General features: G+C 42.0%; 1 protein-coding gene and 1 non-coding gene across 7 annotated transcripts in view; both read left to right on the forward strand.

The window, feature by feature from the left end:
- HSF2BP (heat shock transcription factor 2 binding protein) overlaps positions 1–17,092 on the forward strand; it is a 157,246-nt gene that overhangs the window by 35,362 nt on the left and 104,792 nt on the right. For all 6 annotated transcript variants that reach the window (XM_075542246.1, XM_075542244.1, XM_075542243.1 and 3 more), the window contains 2 exons: positions 993–1,142; positions 3,196–3,328. In XM_075542246.1, the coding sequence (XP_075398361.1) occupies positions 993–1,142; positions 3,196–3,328 (283 nt within the window). The remainder of the gene's footprint in view (positions 1–992; positions 1,143–3,195; positions 3,329–17,092) is intronic.
- LOC142441788 (U1 spliceosomal RNA) lies at positions 10,886–11,047 on the forward strand. The gene has a single exon (XR_012783126.1). It is a non-coding gene; the product is annotated as a U1 spliceosomal RNA (small nuclear RNA).

Below are 17,092 nucleotides of genomic sequence, written 5' to 3' on the forward strand. Positions count from 1 at the left end.
AGCCTTTGAGACCCCAGACTCTGTACCTATAGCCGGGCACTATCAGCTTTCTTCACCACATTTGCTTATGCACTCAATGCTATCATCTTTTAAGGGGACCTCAGGTGATAGGAAATAGTGAAGCTAGCAGTGGAGATCGGGGCAGGAAGCCTCCATAAATTTAATTTGCCCCTCTATGCAGAGGCTCTAGACTGAGGGGAGTTGACTGATACAAGGACCCAGACTGAGACATCCTCAGCCCTGGTTACCAGGAGTAGCTTCTCAGAAGCTGCTGGTTGGTAGGATCACGGATCTCCCCGGGCCTCCATTTTCTTGTCAGCCCCATACAGATTTTCTGCAGTCGGGCTCCTTCTCGTACCCTTCTGCCTCTGCCCCAGCCGCCCTGCCTGCTCTTAGGCTAGTTCTTCTCTTGGCCAGCTAGTCACACTGCCTTTGGTAGTATTCTCCTGCAGGTTGGAGAATACGTTTGTGAAGTGAATTTTTCTATAGCACATTCTTTCCTCCAATTGTACAATGTAGCAGAGGGCCCAGGTTGTTGTCTGCCTGTGGAATAGTGTTTTACCATGAAATGGGCCATCAGCAGCAGCCTCGGGCCCTTTGATAGAACGGGGGCCCTATGAAAACTGCTGTGAAAGCGGCCCCTGCCGTTCCTTGTCACATTCGCTGGTTCTGGGCATAGCGATGTGAGACATAAGTAGCTTCATGTTTTCAATTTACTTAGAGCAGGTGAGTTCAAAGCACCAAAGTATTTATAACTGCAGTGCTGTTGTGTGCTCTTTTTGAGAGTCTCTGCCTCTGCAGTTCTCCGTGTTGCACCCCTCCAATGTGGATTGTGGCTCCCTAGGGAAGAGAGTTGATTTGCCAATGCTTTTCTATAATTCTGCCTTCATTTCTTTTCTTTAAAAAATATCTTTGTGAAAAGCAACAAATAGAGATGTTTTAAGGTTGAATGCTAGTGCTCATGTTCCTGGTTTATTGTGTTTGGATTTCAGGAGAAACTGGCGCTTCGCCAACAGCTGAATGAGGCAAAGCAGCAACTGCTGCAGCAGGCTGAGTACTGCACAGAAATGGGGGCGGCAGCCTGCACCCTCCTGTGGGGTGTCTCCAGCAGTGAAGAGGTCGTCAAAGCCATTCTGGGAGGAGTAAGCATGACCCTTGGTCTTCTGTGCATCTTGTTGACTACCTTCCTGTATCTTAATGTCATTGACACCCTAAGTCTGTTCAGGCACTTACAGGCGAAACCCACGTCTTGCTGACCACTTAACTCGTGCTCAGTCATTGAATAGTCAGTGCATGCCTATTGTGTCCAGTTCCTTGTAACCTTGGGCTGGGGGCATGCAAAGAGGAATAAAATAAGACCTCCCTCCTTTTAGAATTTGCATGTAAGCAGCTCTATAGAGACCGCAGTTAGATTGATAATCCCAGGGGCATGGCAGGGAGAAATGGGGAGCTAACAGCAAATGACTTTAAGAAGAAAATGTCCAGAAACTGTGGTAATTATTGCACCAATCTTTTTAAACATAATCGAATGATTAAATTGTGTGATACATGAAATATATCCTAATTTTAAACAAACAAAGAAAAAGATACTACTACTTCAAGATTACCTAAGCCCAAGCCAAACCCAATTTTGATTCACTGCTTCTTGTAAGGCAGAGTAGAACTGCCCCCATTGGATTTCTGGAACTTTAAGTCTTTATGAGAGTAGACAGACTCTTTTTTTCTCCCAAGGAGGGACCGGTGGGTTCTAACTACTGACCTAGGGACCAACAAGGCAGTGCATAACCCACTAAGCCACCAGGGCTCCCATGGACATTTATATTCATTTAACAAGTTTAAAGTGTTTTTACATATATGACCCTTACAGTCATATGTATATATGTACATCAATGTTAAGTAATGCATGTGTATTGGGGAACTTCACAGAAAAAGAGATTTGAAATGGGCCTTGGTTGATTTTAATAGGTAGAAGTGGCAGACAGTGGACAGAGTGAGAAGCCAGAGGTTTGATTTAGGGACAGTAAGCAGGTCACTTGGAAGAGTGGAGGGCTTATGAAGCAAAGTAGTGGAAAGATAAGGGTTTAAAAGGTGTGTTGGGTGTGGCTCTGGAAGATCTTAAGTGCTAGGTGGTTGGCAGTCTTCTGTAAGTGGTAGGGCTGTGCCTATTTCAGTAAAGGAGCAGTAGGGCCAGAGCAGAGTGATGGGCTGATGACCGACAGTGCAGTGAGGATAGTGACCCAGGGGAGACTGTAGGAAACCCTACCAGCAGGACAGGCCGACAGGAGAGCTGCCTGAGGGGGCAGGGTGGAGATGGTAGGCAAGGGGAAGGGAGAGATCACAGAAGACTGAGGGAGCGGTGTAGTCATGTAGGGAAATAAAAAGCCAGTGAAGAATGTTAGTGGGAGAACATTGATAAATTTGTTAGATAACAGCTGGCTTACAGAAATAAAAATTGTAATTGACTTTAAGTGGAAGGGACTAAATGCAGTTACATTTTTAACAGCTTTATTGAGGTATAATTAACACACCCCACATTCACCTATTGTTAAGTGTAAAGGCAGTAGCTGTGACAGATTCTGGAGCTGTGCAGCCGTCACCACAATTCACTTTTCGAACATTTCTAACACCCCTAAAGGTTCCCTTGTGTTCTTGGAAATCACTGGTTTTTAAACTAATCTTTAGAACTCGGGCACCCTCAGGGAAGTGTTTCAAAGCCCCTGCAAGCTTAGGAATGCTTTTGCCAAATAATGAAGATTTAAACTGCTAGAGCAACCAGCTAGCTGACTGTTGTTACCTTTATACATGTTGAGCTTTCACTTACGGTTCAGTAAAGGTTTGAAAAACCATAGTTTAATGCACAGAACAAAGGCATCAATAATGCATTTTTAAGTATATTCTTGTTACACTTTCACGCGGATTCATGCTCATACTTCCTTTGTTGGATATAGCTGTCCTATTTCATTCATATGTACACGAATATGATATTTTTCCTTTTTATTCTTTTCCATCAATTTTCAGGGTACTCTCTCTTGCTTCTCTTGGCCCCAGTGTCTTTTCTTGAATCTCTGGAACTTTTATTGAAGGAATCGGTTTTAAAAGAATGCCCGTATGCTTGTCTTCTGTATCCTGCATTTACACAATGCCTTTCTTCTGGTGTCTGTGAAATATATAATATTTTCATTTCCAAATGTCTAGGAGAAAGCCCTGAAGTTTTTCAACATCACGGGTCAGACGATGGAGAGTTTCGTGAAGTCCCTCGATGGAGATGTGAAGGAGCTTGATTCCAATGAGAATCAGTTTGTGTTTGCCTTGGCTGGGATTGTAACAAGTAAGTGATTCTTTTCAAGCGCAGCAACTGTTACAGATGTGTTCAAGAGTATTGCTTAGCAATCGGGTGTTTGGGCTCAGTGTCATCACCTGGGAACACGTTCAAACATTTGTGCTAGGCCTCACCCTGGAAAACCTGATTCAGCAGATTTGGGAGAGGTACCAAATGGTGTTGTTTGGGAAATCTCCCCAGGTGATTCTGATCAGTGTTAGTGATTATGATGGTTTGATCAGCAGGGATACACAGTAGGAATTTGCATGTTTGGTTCAGTTATGTACATAGAAGCCTAAATAAAATGACATAGTTACTTGTTTGGGATATCCCTCCATTTATAATAGCCTTATAGTTAAAGAAAAAAGACCTGGTGGTGTGTGCTTATCGTGCTTGGCAGGAATGAAAGGTTGGTACAAACCACCAGCTGTTACGAGGGAGAAAAAGGAGGCAATCTGCTTCCATAAAGCTTTACAGCCTTGTGTAAGAACCCCCAATAAAATAATTTATAAAAAATATCATAAGTAAGTAAGTAAATAACATGATGGACAGCTTTGGGGCAGTTCTACCCCGTCCTATATAAGATTGCTATGACTTAGAATTGACTTTATGGGTTTGCTTGGGTTTAGTAGCTAAATTAAAGTCTGAAGCAAAATAAGGAGCTCATAGCAAGGGCTCAAGTAGAAAGCAAATGTTTTGAGAATCATGAGGGCAACAAATGTACAAATGTGCTCGACACAATGGATGGATGGATGGATTGTGATAAGAGTTGTACGAGCGCCCAATAAAATGATTTAATAATAATAAAAAAGTCTGAAGCAAAGCTTAATGTATATTCTTGGTGGTGTCTTAGTACAACAATTAAACAATGCCCCAAACCTAAATGATCTCTTTTAAAAAATTCCACCCATCCCCCTGCCATTTTTTTCCCCTAAAGAACTCGTTTCCTGGGAATTACAAAATTCTTTCCATGTTGCTTACAAGAATAAATTCGAAGGACCAAGTAATTTCCTAGCGTAGCAGAGCTAAGTAGTAGGAGATAAGAGGTAGAATAAGACTCACGAGTATTTTGGTTCTTTGTACCGCTGTCAGGAAAAAAATGAAAAAGAAAAGAAAAAGAAAAAAACTAAACCTACGTGGAGTGATTCCCACAACCCTGTAGGGCAGAGTAGACCTGCTCTCTAGGGTTTCTAAGACTGTAACTATTTACAGGAGTAGCTAGCCTCCTTTTTCTCCCAAGGAGTGGCCGGTGGGGTTGAACTGCTGACCTTGAGGTGAATAGCCCATTGAGTAAATCAACTATGTCGTCAGAACACCTAGTCAGTGGAGCAGTTATATATTGCTATTGCTTTATATATATTAGGGCTTTTAAAATTCTGGTGAAAATAGATAACCAAAAATTCTCCAATTAAAAAATTTCAGCATGTAAATTCAGTGACATCAGTAACATTCTCCATATTGTGCACCATTATTGCCATCATTTATGGAATTATTTAAAATTTTTATTGTGAACTAAGTGAAGGTTTACAGACCAGATCATCAGTTTTACACTCAACAGTTCATACACCTTTTGGGTCAGGTCATCCATTGCAATCTCTTCAGTAATCCCACTTCCTCCCTGTGTTCCCTGTTTCCATACGTCTACCTGTCCTAACCCTCTGTACTTTGTTCTTTGGTACATGCTGCCCCCTTTATCTTAATGGGTTGTCTATTCTAACAGAGATGAGGACACTTCCAGACTTGAAGGGTAGCTAAGGACCGTAGTCGCTGTCTGACCAGTAAGTCTGGTGGTCTTTTTTGTGATTTCAGGACCGCCTGATGTGATCATCCTCAGAGCAGTTAGCAGTGGTAATTGGGCACCATCTAGTTCTTCGGGTGTCCGTGTCGGGGAGGCTGATGTGTATGTGGTGCAGCGCACCAGATGTTTCCCAGTCTTTGGAGTTTCATCATTCTTCTTTCCTCTAGATGGGGAGACACAGTAGTTGCAACTTAGATGACTACTTAGTTTTTATAAATTATTTTACCACCATTAACATAAGTTCAGTGCTTCTAAGCAAAACTCCCTCTTCCCCTTCTGAAATATGCATGGTTGTGTCTGCCAACCTTTTTATCTCTGCACTTCCCTGTGTTACTTTTAGGGTTGTTGCTGTCAGTTGCTGTGGAATCAACTCTGACTCCTGGTGACCTTCGTGTAGCAGAATGAATCTTTGCCCACCCTGCACCATCTTTCTGACCGTGGATGTGTTTGAGAGCATTGTTGTGGCTTTTGTGTCAGTCCATCGCATTGCAGGTTTCCTCATTGTCTCTGACCCTCGGCTTTGTTAAACACGGTGCCCTTCTGAGGGTTTGATCGTCCCTGATGATATGTCCAACACAAGCAAGGGGAAGTTTCTACCTTCAGGCCCAAAGAATATTCTTACTTTCTTCCCTGCTACTAAAAGAACAGTTTTCTTTTTCCACACGGCAGTACCCTTCATCTACTGAAATCCACATTAGGCTGATCCTTTGTAGAAACTTTTTTTCATAATCTTGTAAAGATTGGTGATTCTTTTTTTGTGGGGTGGGGGGACACAGAGGGTAGACGTTGAATTCAGGTAATCTCTGTGCCAATCCTGATTAACTCAGCAATTTATTAGTGAATAGCATTGTATACTTTGATTATACATACACTTTAGTTGGAAGAGCATCGTATTGCTCAACTTAAAAAAATTTAAGTTCTTTTATTTTCCTAGGAGACAGCTGCCAAGTTGTTAGATTGGATTTTTAGCCGTTTGTCAGCGACCCCAAAGCTCCGTGACCTGTGTAATTTGCAGCTTTGCTGAGTTGTAGATTTCAGTTGCCAGGCTTGTGTAGACAGTGAGCATTTAGCAAGTGGGTGAGGCAGCCTGTTGCCCAGCAGCCAAGTGCGACTTGTCTTTGTTTCCTCTGCTTTGGTGGCTTATGTAGACGCTCTCTTCTAAAGGGTTGGAAAATGGGCATATTTATTTTTCACTTACACATTAAGGACATTTACTAGGAAAATTCCATAATATGATGGTGCTTTATTATTGTGCAATGGCGTTGGGGCATAAGAACCCCAAATACCAAGACCACAGTCTAAGGAATAACAGAATGTGGGTTCGCTGTCAATACATCCTCTTCTTTTTCAAATCAGGATTGCTTTTCAACTGCACACACAGCAAAATGCACCCTTAACCGTTTTTCCTCACCTTCTGCAGTTTTTTGATTATTGACAAATGCATATAGTCATTCAAGAGCTTTTTCCCCATGAGCTCTTTGAAGCCTCCCTCATATAACCACCATCCCAATTAGTATATGGGACAGTTCCATTGCCCGCATGTCCCCAAAGCCCCATCCAGGCCCTTTTGTAACCTCCTCTGCTCACCATCAGTGACCTGGCAATTTGTTAAAATGTCAGCTGAACTATTCTTGCTGACTTGTGTGACATCCAGTGTCTGACCAATGAGCCTGTGCTTGTCTCAGAACTCTCCAAATTAGCTCTCCCTCTTCTTGAGTTTTGAAAACTCTTTGAAGATAGCTCTTTGCAGTTTACTGTATCCTATGGGAAAGTTGGAAGTGAAGGGTTTAACGTTGGCATTGCTAAATTTGTTACTCATCCATACACTGTGGCTCCTCATAGGTTAATTTTGTGCAGCGGGTCTACGTTTTAGGCTTAGCTAGTCCACTTACCAAGATATGAGCTTTCTGGTTTGCATTTTTCTTTTTTGCAAAAACCAAAACCAGACTCATTGCCATTGAGTGGATACTGACTCATAGCAACCACATAGGACAGGGTAGAACTAACCGTCTGGGTTTCTGAGACTGACTCTGTACTGGAGTAGAAAGCCCCGTCTTTCTCATGGGGAATGGCTGGTAGTTTAGAACTCTGACCTTGTGGTTAGCAGCCCAATGTGCAAAATGAGAGAATAATTTCTGTCATAATTACTTTACAGTTGTTGTGAATGTTGTTGATAGGTACTGTTAGTTGCTATCAAGTCCATTTCAACTAATACCAGCCTGTGTGCCATAGAACTGCCCATAGGATTCTCTTCACTGTAATCTGTATGGAGGCCCTGGTGGTGTCGTGGTTTCCCGTTGGGCTGCTGTTAGGCCAGGATGACTAGAGGAACACATCCAGAGACACTCATATTTGTAGGAAAGAGATTTCTATCAAGAAATAATTGAATATCAAGTAAGCATCCTAGCCCAGTTCAACTCATGTCCATATGTCTGGTACTAGTCCACAAGCCAGTCCCTACTCAGACTAACACAGTCACAGGCAATGATGCAGAATGTAGGAATATCACAGGTGGGTACAGAGTTGTGTGGCTTCAATGGCAGTAGCAGGGCTCTTGGCAGCAATCGGAGTCAAACATGAGGAAAGTGAAGGCAGAGAGAGAGAGGGGAGAGGTTCTCAGGGCCCTCCTTATGAGAAGGCCACGCCCACAAGGAGGCACCTCTACACTTTTACCTATCTTCAAGGTGACATGAACTTATGTAATTATCACGGCTGCTAACTACAAGGTTAGCAGTTCCAAACCACGTTACTCCACAAGAGAAAGAGGAGAATTTCTACTTCAGTAAAGAGTTACAGTCTCCGAAACCCACAGTAGCAGTTTTACCCTGTCCAATAGGGTTACTGTGAGTCAGAATTGACTCAGTGGGTGTGAGTTTGGTTTTGTATTTTTAATCTTTATGGTTGCAGATTGCCAAATCTTTTCTCCTGCAGAGTGATTGGTGGATTTGAACCACTAACCTTTTGGTTAGCAGCCCAGTGTTTAATGGTTACTCTGACAGGGCTCTTTGATAGGTGATATAGCAGAATATAAACCAATGTGGTTGTCCTTAGTCACTTGTGAAATAGAATAAATGAAGAACATTAAAAATACAATACATTTATATGACAACCTATGACAAATTGCTTAGGCTGCACAAGGGAAAACATTTTTTCGGGGGGGCGGGTAAACATTTGCAGAGCAAATCGGTTTGCCATTCAATAGTTTGTATAGATTTTGTTTTGACATTCATTACAATCCCTTAACGTAACTATTCTCACGTCCTCCCAGAGTTTTCTGTTGCCCTTCCCCCATTTTCCTGCCATTTCCTGTTTTCTGGACTTTGTTTTTGGGCAGATGCTGTCCTTTGGGTCTCGTAAGGTTGATTGTTTAAGGGGTTCATGAGTTTTACTGTTAGCTTTATAGGCTTGTCTATTGTTCGACTGAAATGTGATCTCTGGGAGTTGGTTCAGTTTCAGGTTTGAAGTGTGTCTAATGGCTGTGGTTTTGGGGACTCCATCAGTCAAATTAGATCAGTAAGTTTGATATTTTTTGTATTTCTACATCCCCCCCCCCCCCCACTCTGTCCAGGACCTCCTATTGTGGTCCTGATCAGAAAGATCAGTTGTGGTGGCCAGGCACCATCTAGTTCTTGCAGTCCATGATTCTTTGGGACTAATTGTTTTCCTGAGTGTTTGGTTTTCTTCACATTTCTTTGCTCCCATTGGGAAGAAACTAATAGTTGTGTCTTAGCTGGCTGCTCACAAGTTTTTAGGACTCTATTTCCTACTCACCAAATTAAAAGATTTATGGAATAAGTTATGCCATTGACCTCTCTGTCCCCTGAGACTATGGTCTTAAGCCCCATGACTCAGTGTCTCAAGGTATTTGGTTATGGCTCTGAGGCAACAAATCCTGTTATTTAAAGGTGGGGAAACGCAGGTGGTCAAGAATCAACCCCTTACTTTGGTTTGGTCGCTATTATTTTAATTGGGAAATAAGTATCCTAGGATTTATTACTTAGCAGCTAATTGCTGTACTGGAATTGGATACCTGATAAAGTCCTTTCTGGTGTGGGTCAAGGAGAATCTTTTTTTCTGATTTTCTTTCTTGTGTACTAGATTTACTAGGTCAACTAGTTTTTGGTCCTGGAAGGACTGATTTGATGGTTAGTAATGGGAAGGAACAATTTAGAAGGTAACCTGTACCTGTGGACGGTGGATGAAGTCCTTCACAATGAGCTGTGCCAGCTTGTCGAGGATTGGCCTGAAAGAGGGAGAAGAATGCAGGACCACAGGAACTAAGAAAATACTGTAGCCCATGGAAGTTCAAGTTTAGGTCATTTCAGCGTTCATGTTCTTTCATCTATTTATTTATTTATTTATTAAATATACTTTTCCTGAATATCGAGGGCCATGAAGATTTTGAGTAAGGGGCGAATTCTTGCATAATTAATGAGAACTCATTGTAATGAATGTGTTCTGTTACTGGATGAGTAGCTTGGAAGCTAGTGGGTTGAACTGTTAGGAATGCTGTATTAGGAGACCTGGTGGTCTAGTGCTTAAGCTCTTGGCTGCTAACGAAAGGTCATAATTTTGAACGCACCAGTTGCTCCATGGGAAAATGATGTGACAGGCTGCTTCTTCAAAGAGAGACCCTTGGAAACCAGATGGCAGTTCTTCTCTATCCTAGAGGGTAACTAGGGTCACTATGAGTCAGAACTGACTCAGTGGCACAGGTTTTGATTCGGTGAATGCTGTGACTTTTCCAGTAAACCAAGCCATGGTGGCATAGAGGGTGATGCATTGGGCTGCTCACCTCAAGGTCAGAAGTTTGAAACTAGAAGCAGCTCCCTGGGAGAAGCATGAGGCTTTCTGCTCCCGTAAAGATTTACATCCTTGGAAAGTGACAAGAGCAGTTTTAGCCTGTCTTATAGGGTTGTTATGAGTTGGCATTGATGCTATTGCATTGATTTTGGTTTGAGGTTGAGTAGCTTTTCTGCAGGGTAAGGCATCATCCCCTTCAGAAAATATGTGTCCTCTTACTAGTACATACTTATAACCCATGAAGAAAGATGATAAAATCTACTTGGAAATACTCAAATGATTCCTTGTGGCGGGGTTCCAGTCCATGCTTCATGTGAACGGTCCTTCCAAGGTTATATTGGTCATGTCAAAATATGAACTGACCTCGGACAATCTAATGAGGCTTCCCTCCCAGTGGAATAAGTGATGATTTAATGCTGTGGCCTGTTTGTCTACTGTAATGGGTTGACCAATGGAAGATCTTCAGTAGGTAACATATGAACAAGAACCAATGGTGCCGAAGGAAGAAGTTCAAACCGCACTGAATGCATTACACACCTGACTGTGCCCCTTCCAGAGAAAGATGACCCAACAGAATGCTCAGACTTTAGAATCATGTAATTTATATCACTCATAAGTCAATTTTTGCTTAAGATCATCCAACAATAGTTGCAGCAGTACACTGACAGTTAACTGCCAGAAGTTCAGGCCGGATTCAGAAGGGGATGTGGAATAAGGGATATCCTTGCTGATGTTGTATGGATCTTGGCTCAAAGAAGAGAATCCAGAAAGAGGCTTACTAGTGTATCATGGACTATGCCAAAGCATTCGAGTGTGTGGACCATAGTAAACTGGATAAGCTTGAGAAGAATGGGACTTGCAGAACAGAACACATCATTGTGCTCATTGGGAACTTGTCCATGGATCAAGAGACCGTTATGCTAACACAACAAGGGAATGCTGCATGGTTTAAAATCAAGCAAGGTGTACTTACCTGGCATGGAAGATCCCATATATGAGGAAGCTGGTTTTCCCAGGGCGAGGCTTATCCGTTACACTCCAGATGTGCTGACCCCTGAAATTTCCCCAAATGGAAACTCGGTTGCATAATTTGTGGTAGTGGGAGATTGCGTTCACGCTCTCCCCTGTTTAAAAAAAAAATCAGGAAAGATGTGCATCAGAGTTGTATCTTCTTACCATGTTGTTCAATTTGTATGCTTAGCAAGTCTTCAGAGTAGCTAGATCATATGAAGAAGAATGTGGCATCAGGATTGGAGGCAGGATTGTTTACAACCTGCAATATGCAGATGAAACCTTCCTTGCTGAAAATGAGGAATTGAAGCACTTACTGATTGTAGCCTTCAGTATGGATTATAACTCAATGGAAGGAAGATCAAAATTCACAACTGGACCATGATAAATGTGAGAAAAAGTTGAAGTTGTCAAGGATTTTGTCTTGCTTGGATCCGCAATCAGTGCTCATGGAAGCAGCAGTCATGAGCTCAGAAGACATACTGTATTAGGTAGATCTGCTGCGTACGACCTTTTTAGAGTATTGAAGAGCAAAGCTGTGACTTTGAAGACTAAGGTGCATGTGACCCAAGTCATGGTCTTTTCAGTTGCATCAGACGCATATCAATACATTTGAATTGTGGTGCTGGAGAAGGCTATTGAAAATATCATGGGCTGCTGTAAGTTGACAAGCCAATCTGTGTTGGAAAAGATAATGCCAGAGTGTCCCTTAGGGGCAAGATGACAAGACTTTGTCTCCACACTTTGGACATGTCAGGAGAGACCAGTCCCTGGAGAAGGACATTGTGTTTGGTAAAGTGGAGGGCAGCGAAAGAGAGGAAGCCCTCAGTGATTTGGATTTGACACCGTGGCTGCTTCAGTGAGCTCGGGCAAGAGGACAATTGTGAGGCTGGCGCAGGACCAGGCAGTGTTGTGTACTGTTGTACGTAGGGGCGGTATGATTTGGAGCCGACTTGATGGCACCTAACGGCAGCAACAGTGAGAGATCTGGCAAGCATCCGTTTGAGGCTATCTGATATAGGAATTGGCTGGCTCACTGGATCTTATAAATTTTACAACCCAACGCTTCTGTTTAGAATTGGAGGCCAAATCATGTGTCTCTGTGATGGGATCTTAAGCTTTTCCATGGAGCTGTCTTTCTGTTCAATAGAGGCTCTTATCAGAGCGGCCTCTATACTGACATGATGTGCGAAGCCATTCTTCTAGCTTCCCCAGCATTGGTTTCTCTTGACCTTCTATGTTAAAGATTGTCTTATTGTTATTGTTGAGAATACACACAGCAGAACATATTGACATGTTCAAATTCAGTAATTTCTACATGAACAATTAAGTGATATTGATTACCCTGTGTGACTAGTGTCATTCTCCTTTGTCAGTGAGGGTGACTAGTCTCACCCTCTTTTGTTCTCTCCCATTAGCATAAACTCACTGCCCCACTAAGATTTCTATCTAATATTTCAGGTTGTTGATTTGGCCTCTACTTTTATAACAGCACATCTTTGGGGAGCAGAAAGCATCTAGTAATTCACATATTGTCCGTTATAAAAGAAGAGGTTCCTGAGAATATTAAGAAATCTTTTTTTAAATAGCATTTCCAAGTCTTGAGTTACTCCAAAAGTTTACTAGTGATTAGTGACTATATTTAACTTTTATGTTAACAGTGTGAACTGCCATCGTAAGAGTTACAAATTCAGCTGCCTGAGCCAATTTTCTTAGAGACTGGACTTTAAAAGATAGGTTATGCCTCTATCCATAGCTTTGCTTCCTAGATCTTCCCTCTGTTTGCCTTTACCTTCCTCCTGCCCCACCATCATGCTCACCCTTCGTCTGCCTCTTAGTAATTCCTCTCAGCTAGATTGCTGTTGCTCCAACACCACTAGGATCTCTATGTCCTCCTCGTCATTGCTTTTATTTTATTTTTAGAGAAATTTACAGGGGGTTTTATAGCTCTTTTTATAAATTAAATACATCATTTATTGGGGCGTTTATAGCTCTTATAACATTCCATACATCAATTTTATCAAGCATATTTGTACATATATACATATATTGCCATCATAATTTTCTAAACATTTACTTTCTATTTGAGCCCTTGGAATAAGCTCCTTCTTTTTTTCCTTCCCTCCCCCCTCCCACCTTTGTGACCCCTTGATAAAGTATAAATTATTATTGTTTTCATATCTTACAGTAATTGCTGCCCCCCTTCACCCACGTTTCTATTGTTCATCCCCCTGGGGGTGGATTCTTTGTCCATCATTGAGATCGGTTCCCCCTTCTTCCCCTCCTTCCCCCTACCCTCCTGGCATCGCTACTCCCAACTCTGTCCTTGAGTTTAATCTGACCTGGATTCTGTGTGTCACGAGCTCTTACCTGTACCATTGTACATACTCCATGTAGCCAGACTGAAAGGCAGGACTGGTGTCATGATAGTGGGGGTGGGGGGAGGTGAGGAAGCCTCAGAGACGCAGAGAAATATTGTTTGTTTCATTGGAGCTATGTTATACTACAACACACTGGTTGACTCATCCCTCTCTTGTGATCCTTCTGGGAGGGGAGGGCCTATTATTCACAGATGGGTTTTGGCTTTCTGCTCCAACCCCCTTGTTCTCAACAATTTGTTTTGCTTTGGGTCTTCTGGCCCTGTTACCTGATTCTGTTGACACCTCATGATTGCACAGGCTGGTATGCTTTATCCATGTGAACAAGTTGCTTCTCTGCTAGATGGCTATTTGTTTAACTTCAAGTCTTTAAGACCCCAGATGCTATATCTTTTTTTAAAAAGTTATATTCTTTCTTTTGTTTTGTCCATATATAATTTTATTTTAAAAATTTAAAAAGATTTTTATTGGGGGCTCTGACATCTCATATCACAATCCATACATTCCTCCAATGTGTCAAACACATTTGCACATATGCTGCCATCATCATTTTTAAAGCATTCTCTTCCCACTTGAACCCCTGATATCAGCTTCCCATTTCTCCCCCCTCCCCCCCCACGAACCCTTGATAAGTTATAGATTATTATTTCCATATCTTACATCGTCCTCCATCGCCCCACACTCACTTTTCTGTTATTCGTCCCCCTGGGAGGGGGTTCTAGATTGATTGATTGCATCTTTCTCTCCCACCCTCCCTTAATCCTCCTGATATCTCTACTATCCTGGATTCTCTGTGTTGCAGGGCTCTTATCTGTAGCAGTGTGCATTCTCTGGTCTAATCTAATTTGTAAGGTAGAATTGAGGTCATAATAGTAGGGGGAAGGAAGTACCAAAGAGCTAGTTGTGTGTTTCATCAGTGCTACACTGCATCCTGACTGGCTCATCTCTTCCCTTAGGTATGGTTTTATTCTGGGTCTTAGATGCCTGAAACCTGAACCCATTGACACCTTGTGATCACATAGACTGGTGTGCTTCTTCCATGTTGCTTCTCAGCTAGATGGCTGCTTATTTATCTTCAAGCCTTTAAGACCCTAAGGTGACCAGACATCTTGCTTTTGGCGGAACAGTCCCAATTTTTAACAAATTTTTCTACATCCTGCGGTGTTTTAAAAAAGTTCTGGTTAAAAAAAAAAAAGGTTCCGATTTTTTGAAAGAATGCACGACAAGCTAGGGTATACAGTTTTTGGCTACCATGTGGCTATTTCGCCAGGATATGAGTTTTATCAATGGTGTCCCGCTTTACCAATGTTAAAATCTGGTCACCTTACTAGATGCTATATCTTTTGATAGCTGGGCACCATCAGCTTTTTTCACTACATTTTGTCGTCAGCAATTGTGGTAGAGGGTGAACAACACAGAATGCCAGGTTGTTAGAACAGTGTTTTTGCGTTGAGGTAGGGCTTGAGCAGAGGGACAAAGTCTGTCCACTTCTTCAATGTATTGCCATATAAATATATGTACATAGGCCAATACCTCTATTTTTTATGAATTAATATATTTAAGTGCACACCCATGTTTATACCTCCTTCCTCCTGCCCCACATCATATCCTTCTTCTGCCTCTTAGTAATTCCTCTCAGCTAGATTGCTGTTGCTCCAATACCACTGAGATCTCTACATCCTTCCCGTTGTTGTTTTTAATTCCCTAGTTGTTCCCCTGTCTGTGCCACTGTTGGCTCACTGCTCCTTTCTCCCGCTACCTATTCCCCCCAAGTCCCTCTGGAACCTTCGGTCCCATTGCTTTCTCCTCGGGCTTGCTTTCCATGTCTGTCTTATATTGGTAGGCAAAACAATGATAACAGAGATAAAACAAAAGATTGAATAAAAAGAGAAAAAAAGAAAAAGCATACATAATTCCAGGTCTGTCTGCTGATCTTTATGACTATCTCCCGACAGGTCCTGGTGTGTGTGTGTTCCAGGAACTGCCTCTTTTAGCCTGATGTCTATTTTGGGGCTCCTTGGGTTTTGTGGCTTGGCTTTGCTCCCATTGCTTATCTGTTATGTTTCCTTATTGGTTGCCCCTTTCACTTTTAAGATAAAACCCCGTGTCTAAAAATTAGCATTAGGACTTGGTTCTAGGCATGGGACCCTCTTAACTATAGTAACCCAATCATGGGGTCCTTCATCAGATAAGGATAGCAAAGCTGCTAGACTGAGAGTGTCACACGGATGTGTTCTGTACTATGTGATGGGGAAAGTAACAGTCCTTCACAATTAGTGTCTTAGACTGAGTTATGTAGAGAAACAAAACCAATGAAGTGTGTGTGTGTGTGTCTGTGTGTAATCAAGAAAATGGATCACACAGTTGTAAAAGTGGATGCATCCAGAAAAGTTCCAAGCCTGTGGGTCATATGTTAAGCTGGAGGCTTCTCCTGACTCCTGTAGCTGTGTGAACTGATGATCCCAAGATTGACAGGTTAAATGGTAGCTGACTGATGACTCACAGGATTGATAGGCAGACCATTGACTCCAATCTGAAAAACCAGAGGTTGATGAATCAGATGCAGAATCAACTCCCAGCAAATAGCAATCAAGCTTTTCCACAGCGTTCACTTATGTTGGAAACAGACCACACACCTGAGGAGACTTCCTTTTCACTTGTTGGGCAGTTCATAGCAGATCTCATTACGCAAGTCATTACACTGTGTTAGAGCTCACCTTGTAGGATTACTAGCTCTTAAATGACAAGCCTCTGAAAATCCTAGCCCAGAGAAGTAGATGGAAAACCTTAATTATTGCATTTAGCAAACTGACTAGAAGAAAACTGTTGGGTTGTTTTTACTTAGCAGTAAGGATTATACTGTATTATCTGGTTTGAAAGTGATCTTAGTACAAGACCTGACTATCATATTGACTTGAACAGAGGCTGTGGATATGCTGAGACAAAGAAGAGAGAAACCTTAGCTACTGACTATCGAGATAGTCTTGATAGGCTGCAGATATCTGTGGGGACTGTGTTGTTGACATATTAGGCTGGATAAATCTTTGTTGCGAAGGCTTCCCTGTTTATTGAAGGATAGTTACCACGACTCTTGGCCCAAGAAGAGAGTAATGACAAGCCTCAGTGTGTTTCCAGATACTGCCAAGTCTACCCTGGGGCATAATCATCTCCTGGTTGAGAACTACTGCCCTAGAGCATGACCTAACCTTGAAGGCACTACAAAAGCATATATGAAATTAGGGAACTTTGAGGTGATTGCTTAGGAGTATTCTGAATCACTGGAAGCTCTTTTGATTACTGCGTTCCATGATCATGGTTCTGAGACATTTGATTTCATTCAATCATACAGCCTCACTAATCCACAAAAATTTGCTATCCACTATCTACACTATCCAGTTAATCACATAAGTTCTCTTATCTTTCATTGTTTTTAGATCACTTGTAATCGCCCCTCAGCTAATGCCCATCCTTCAGCCACCAGATTATGGCGTAGATAAGAAATGTTTTGGTTTTTTTTTTTAACAAAACTAGAGTTTTTCTTTAGAAGCTTCATGTGTCTTTCTAGCTAGCTCAGTCTTAGAGTTTTCCACATGAACAGAACATAAGAGCAGCTTATGCACATACTGGATCAGCGTGAACCCCAGAGGCTTCGCGTATACTGAAGAGCTTGGTTCAACACTTGAGAGAAGTAGGAAAGAGCTTCAGTGAATCCTTGGGGCACAAATCTCTCCATCTGTTGTTGTTTTTTTTTTCTAGGACACAGAGAACCTCAGCATTTCAGTT

This window comes from Tenrec ecaudatus, chromosome 2 (genome assembly GCF_050624435.1).
Source record: "Tenrec ecaudatus isolate mTenEca1 chromosome 2, mTenEca1.hap1, whole genome shotgun sequence".
Taxonomy (NCBI): Eukaryota; Metazoa; Chordata; class Mammalia; order Afrosoricida; family Tenrecidae; genus Tenrec; species Tenrec ecaudatus.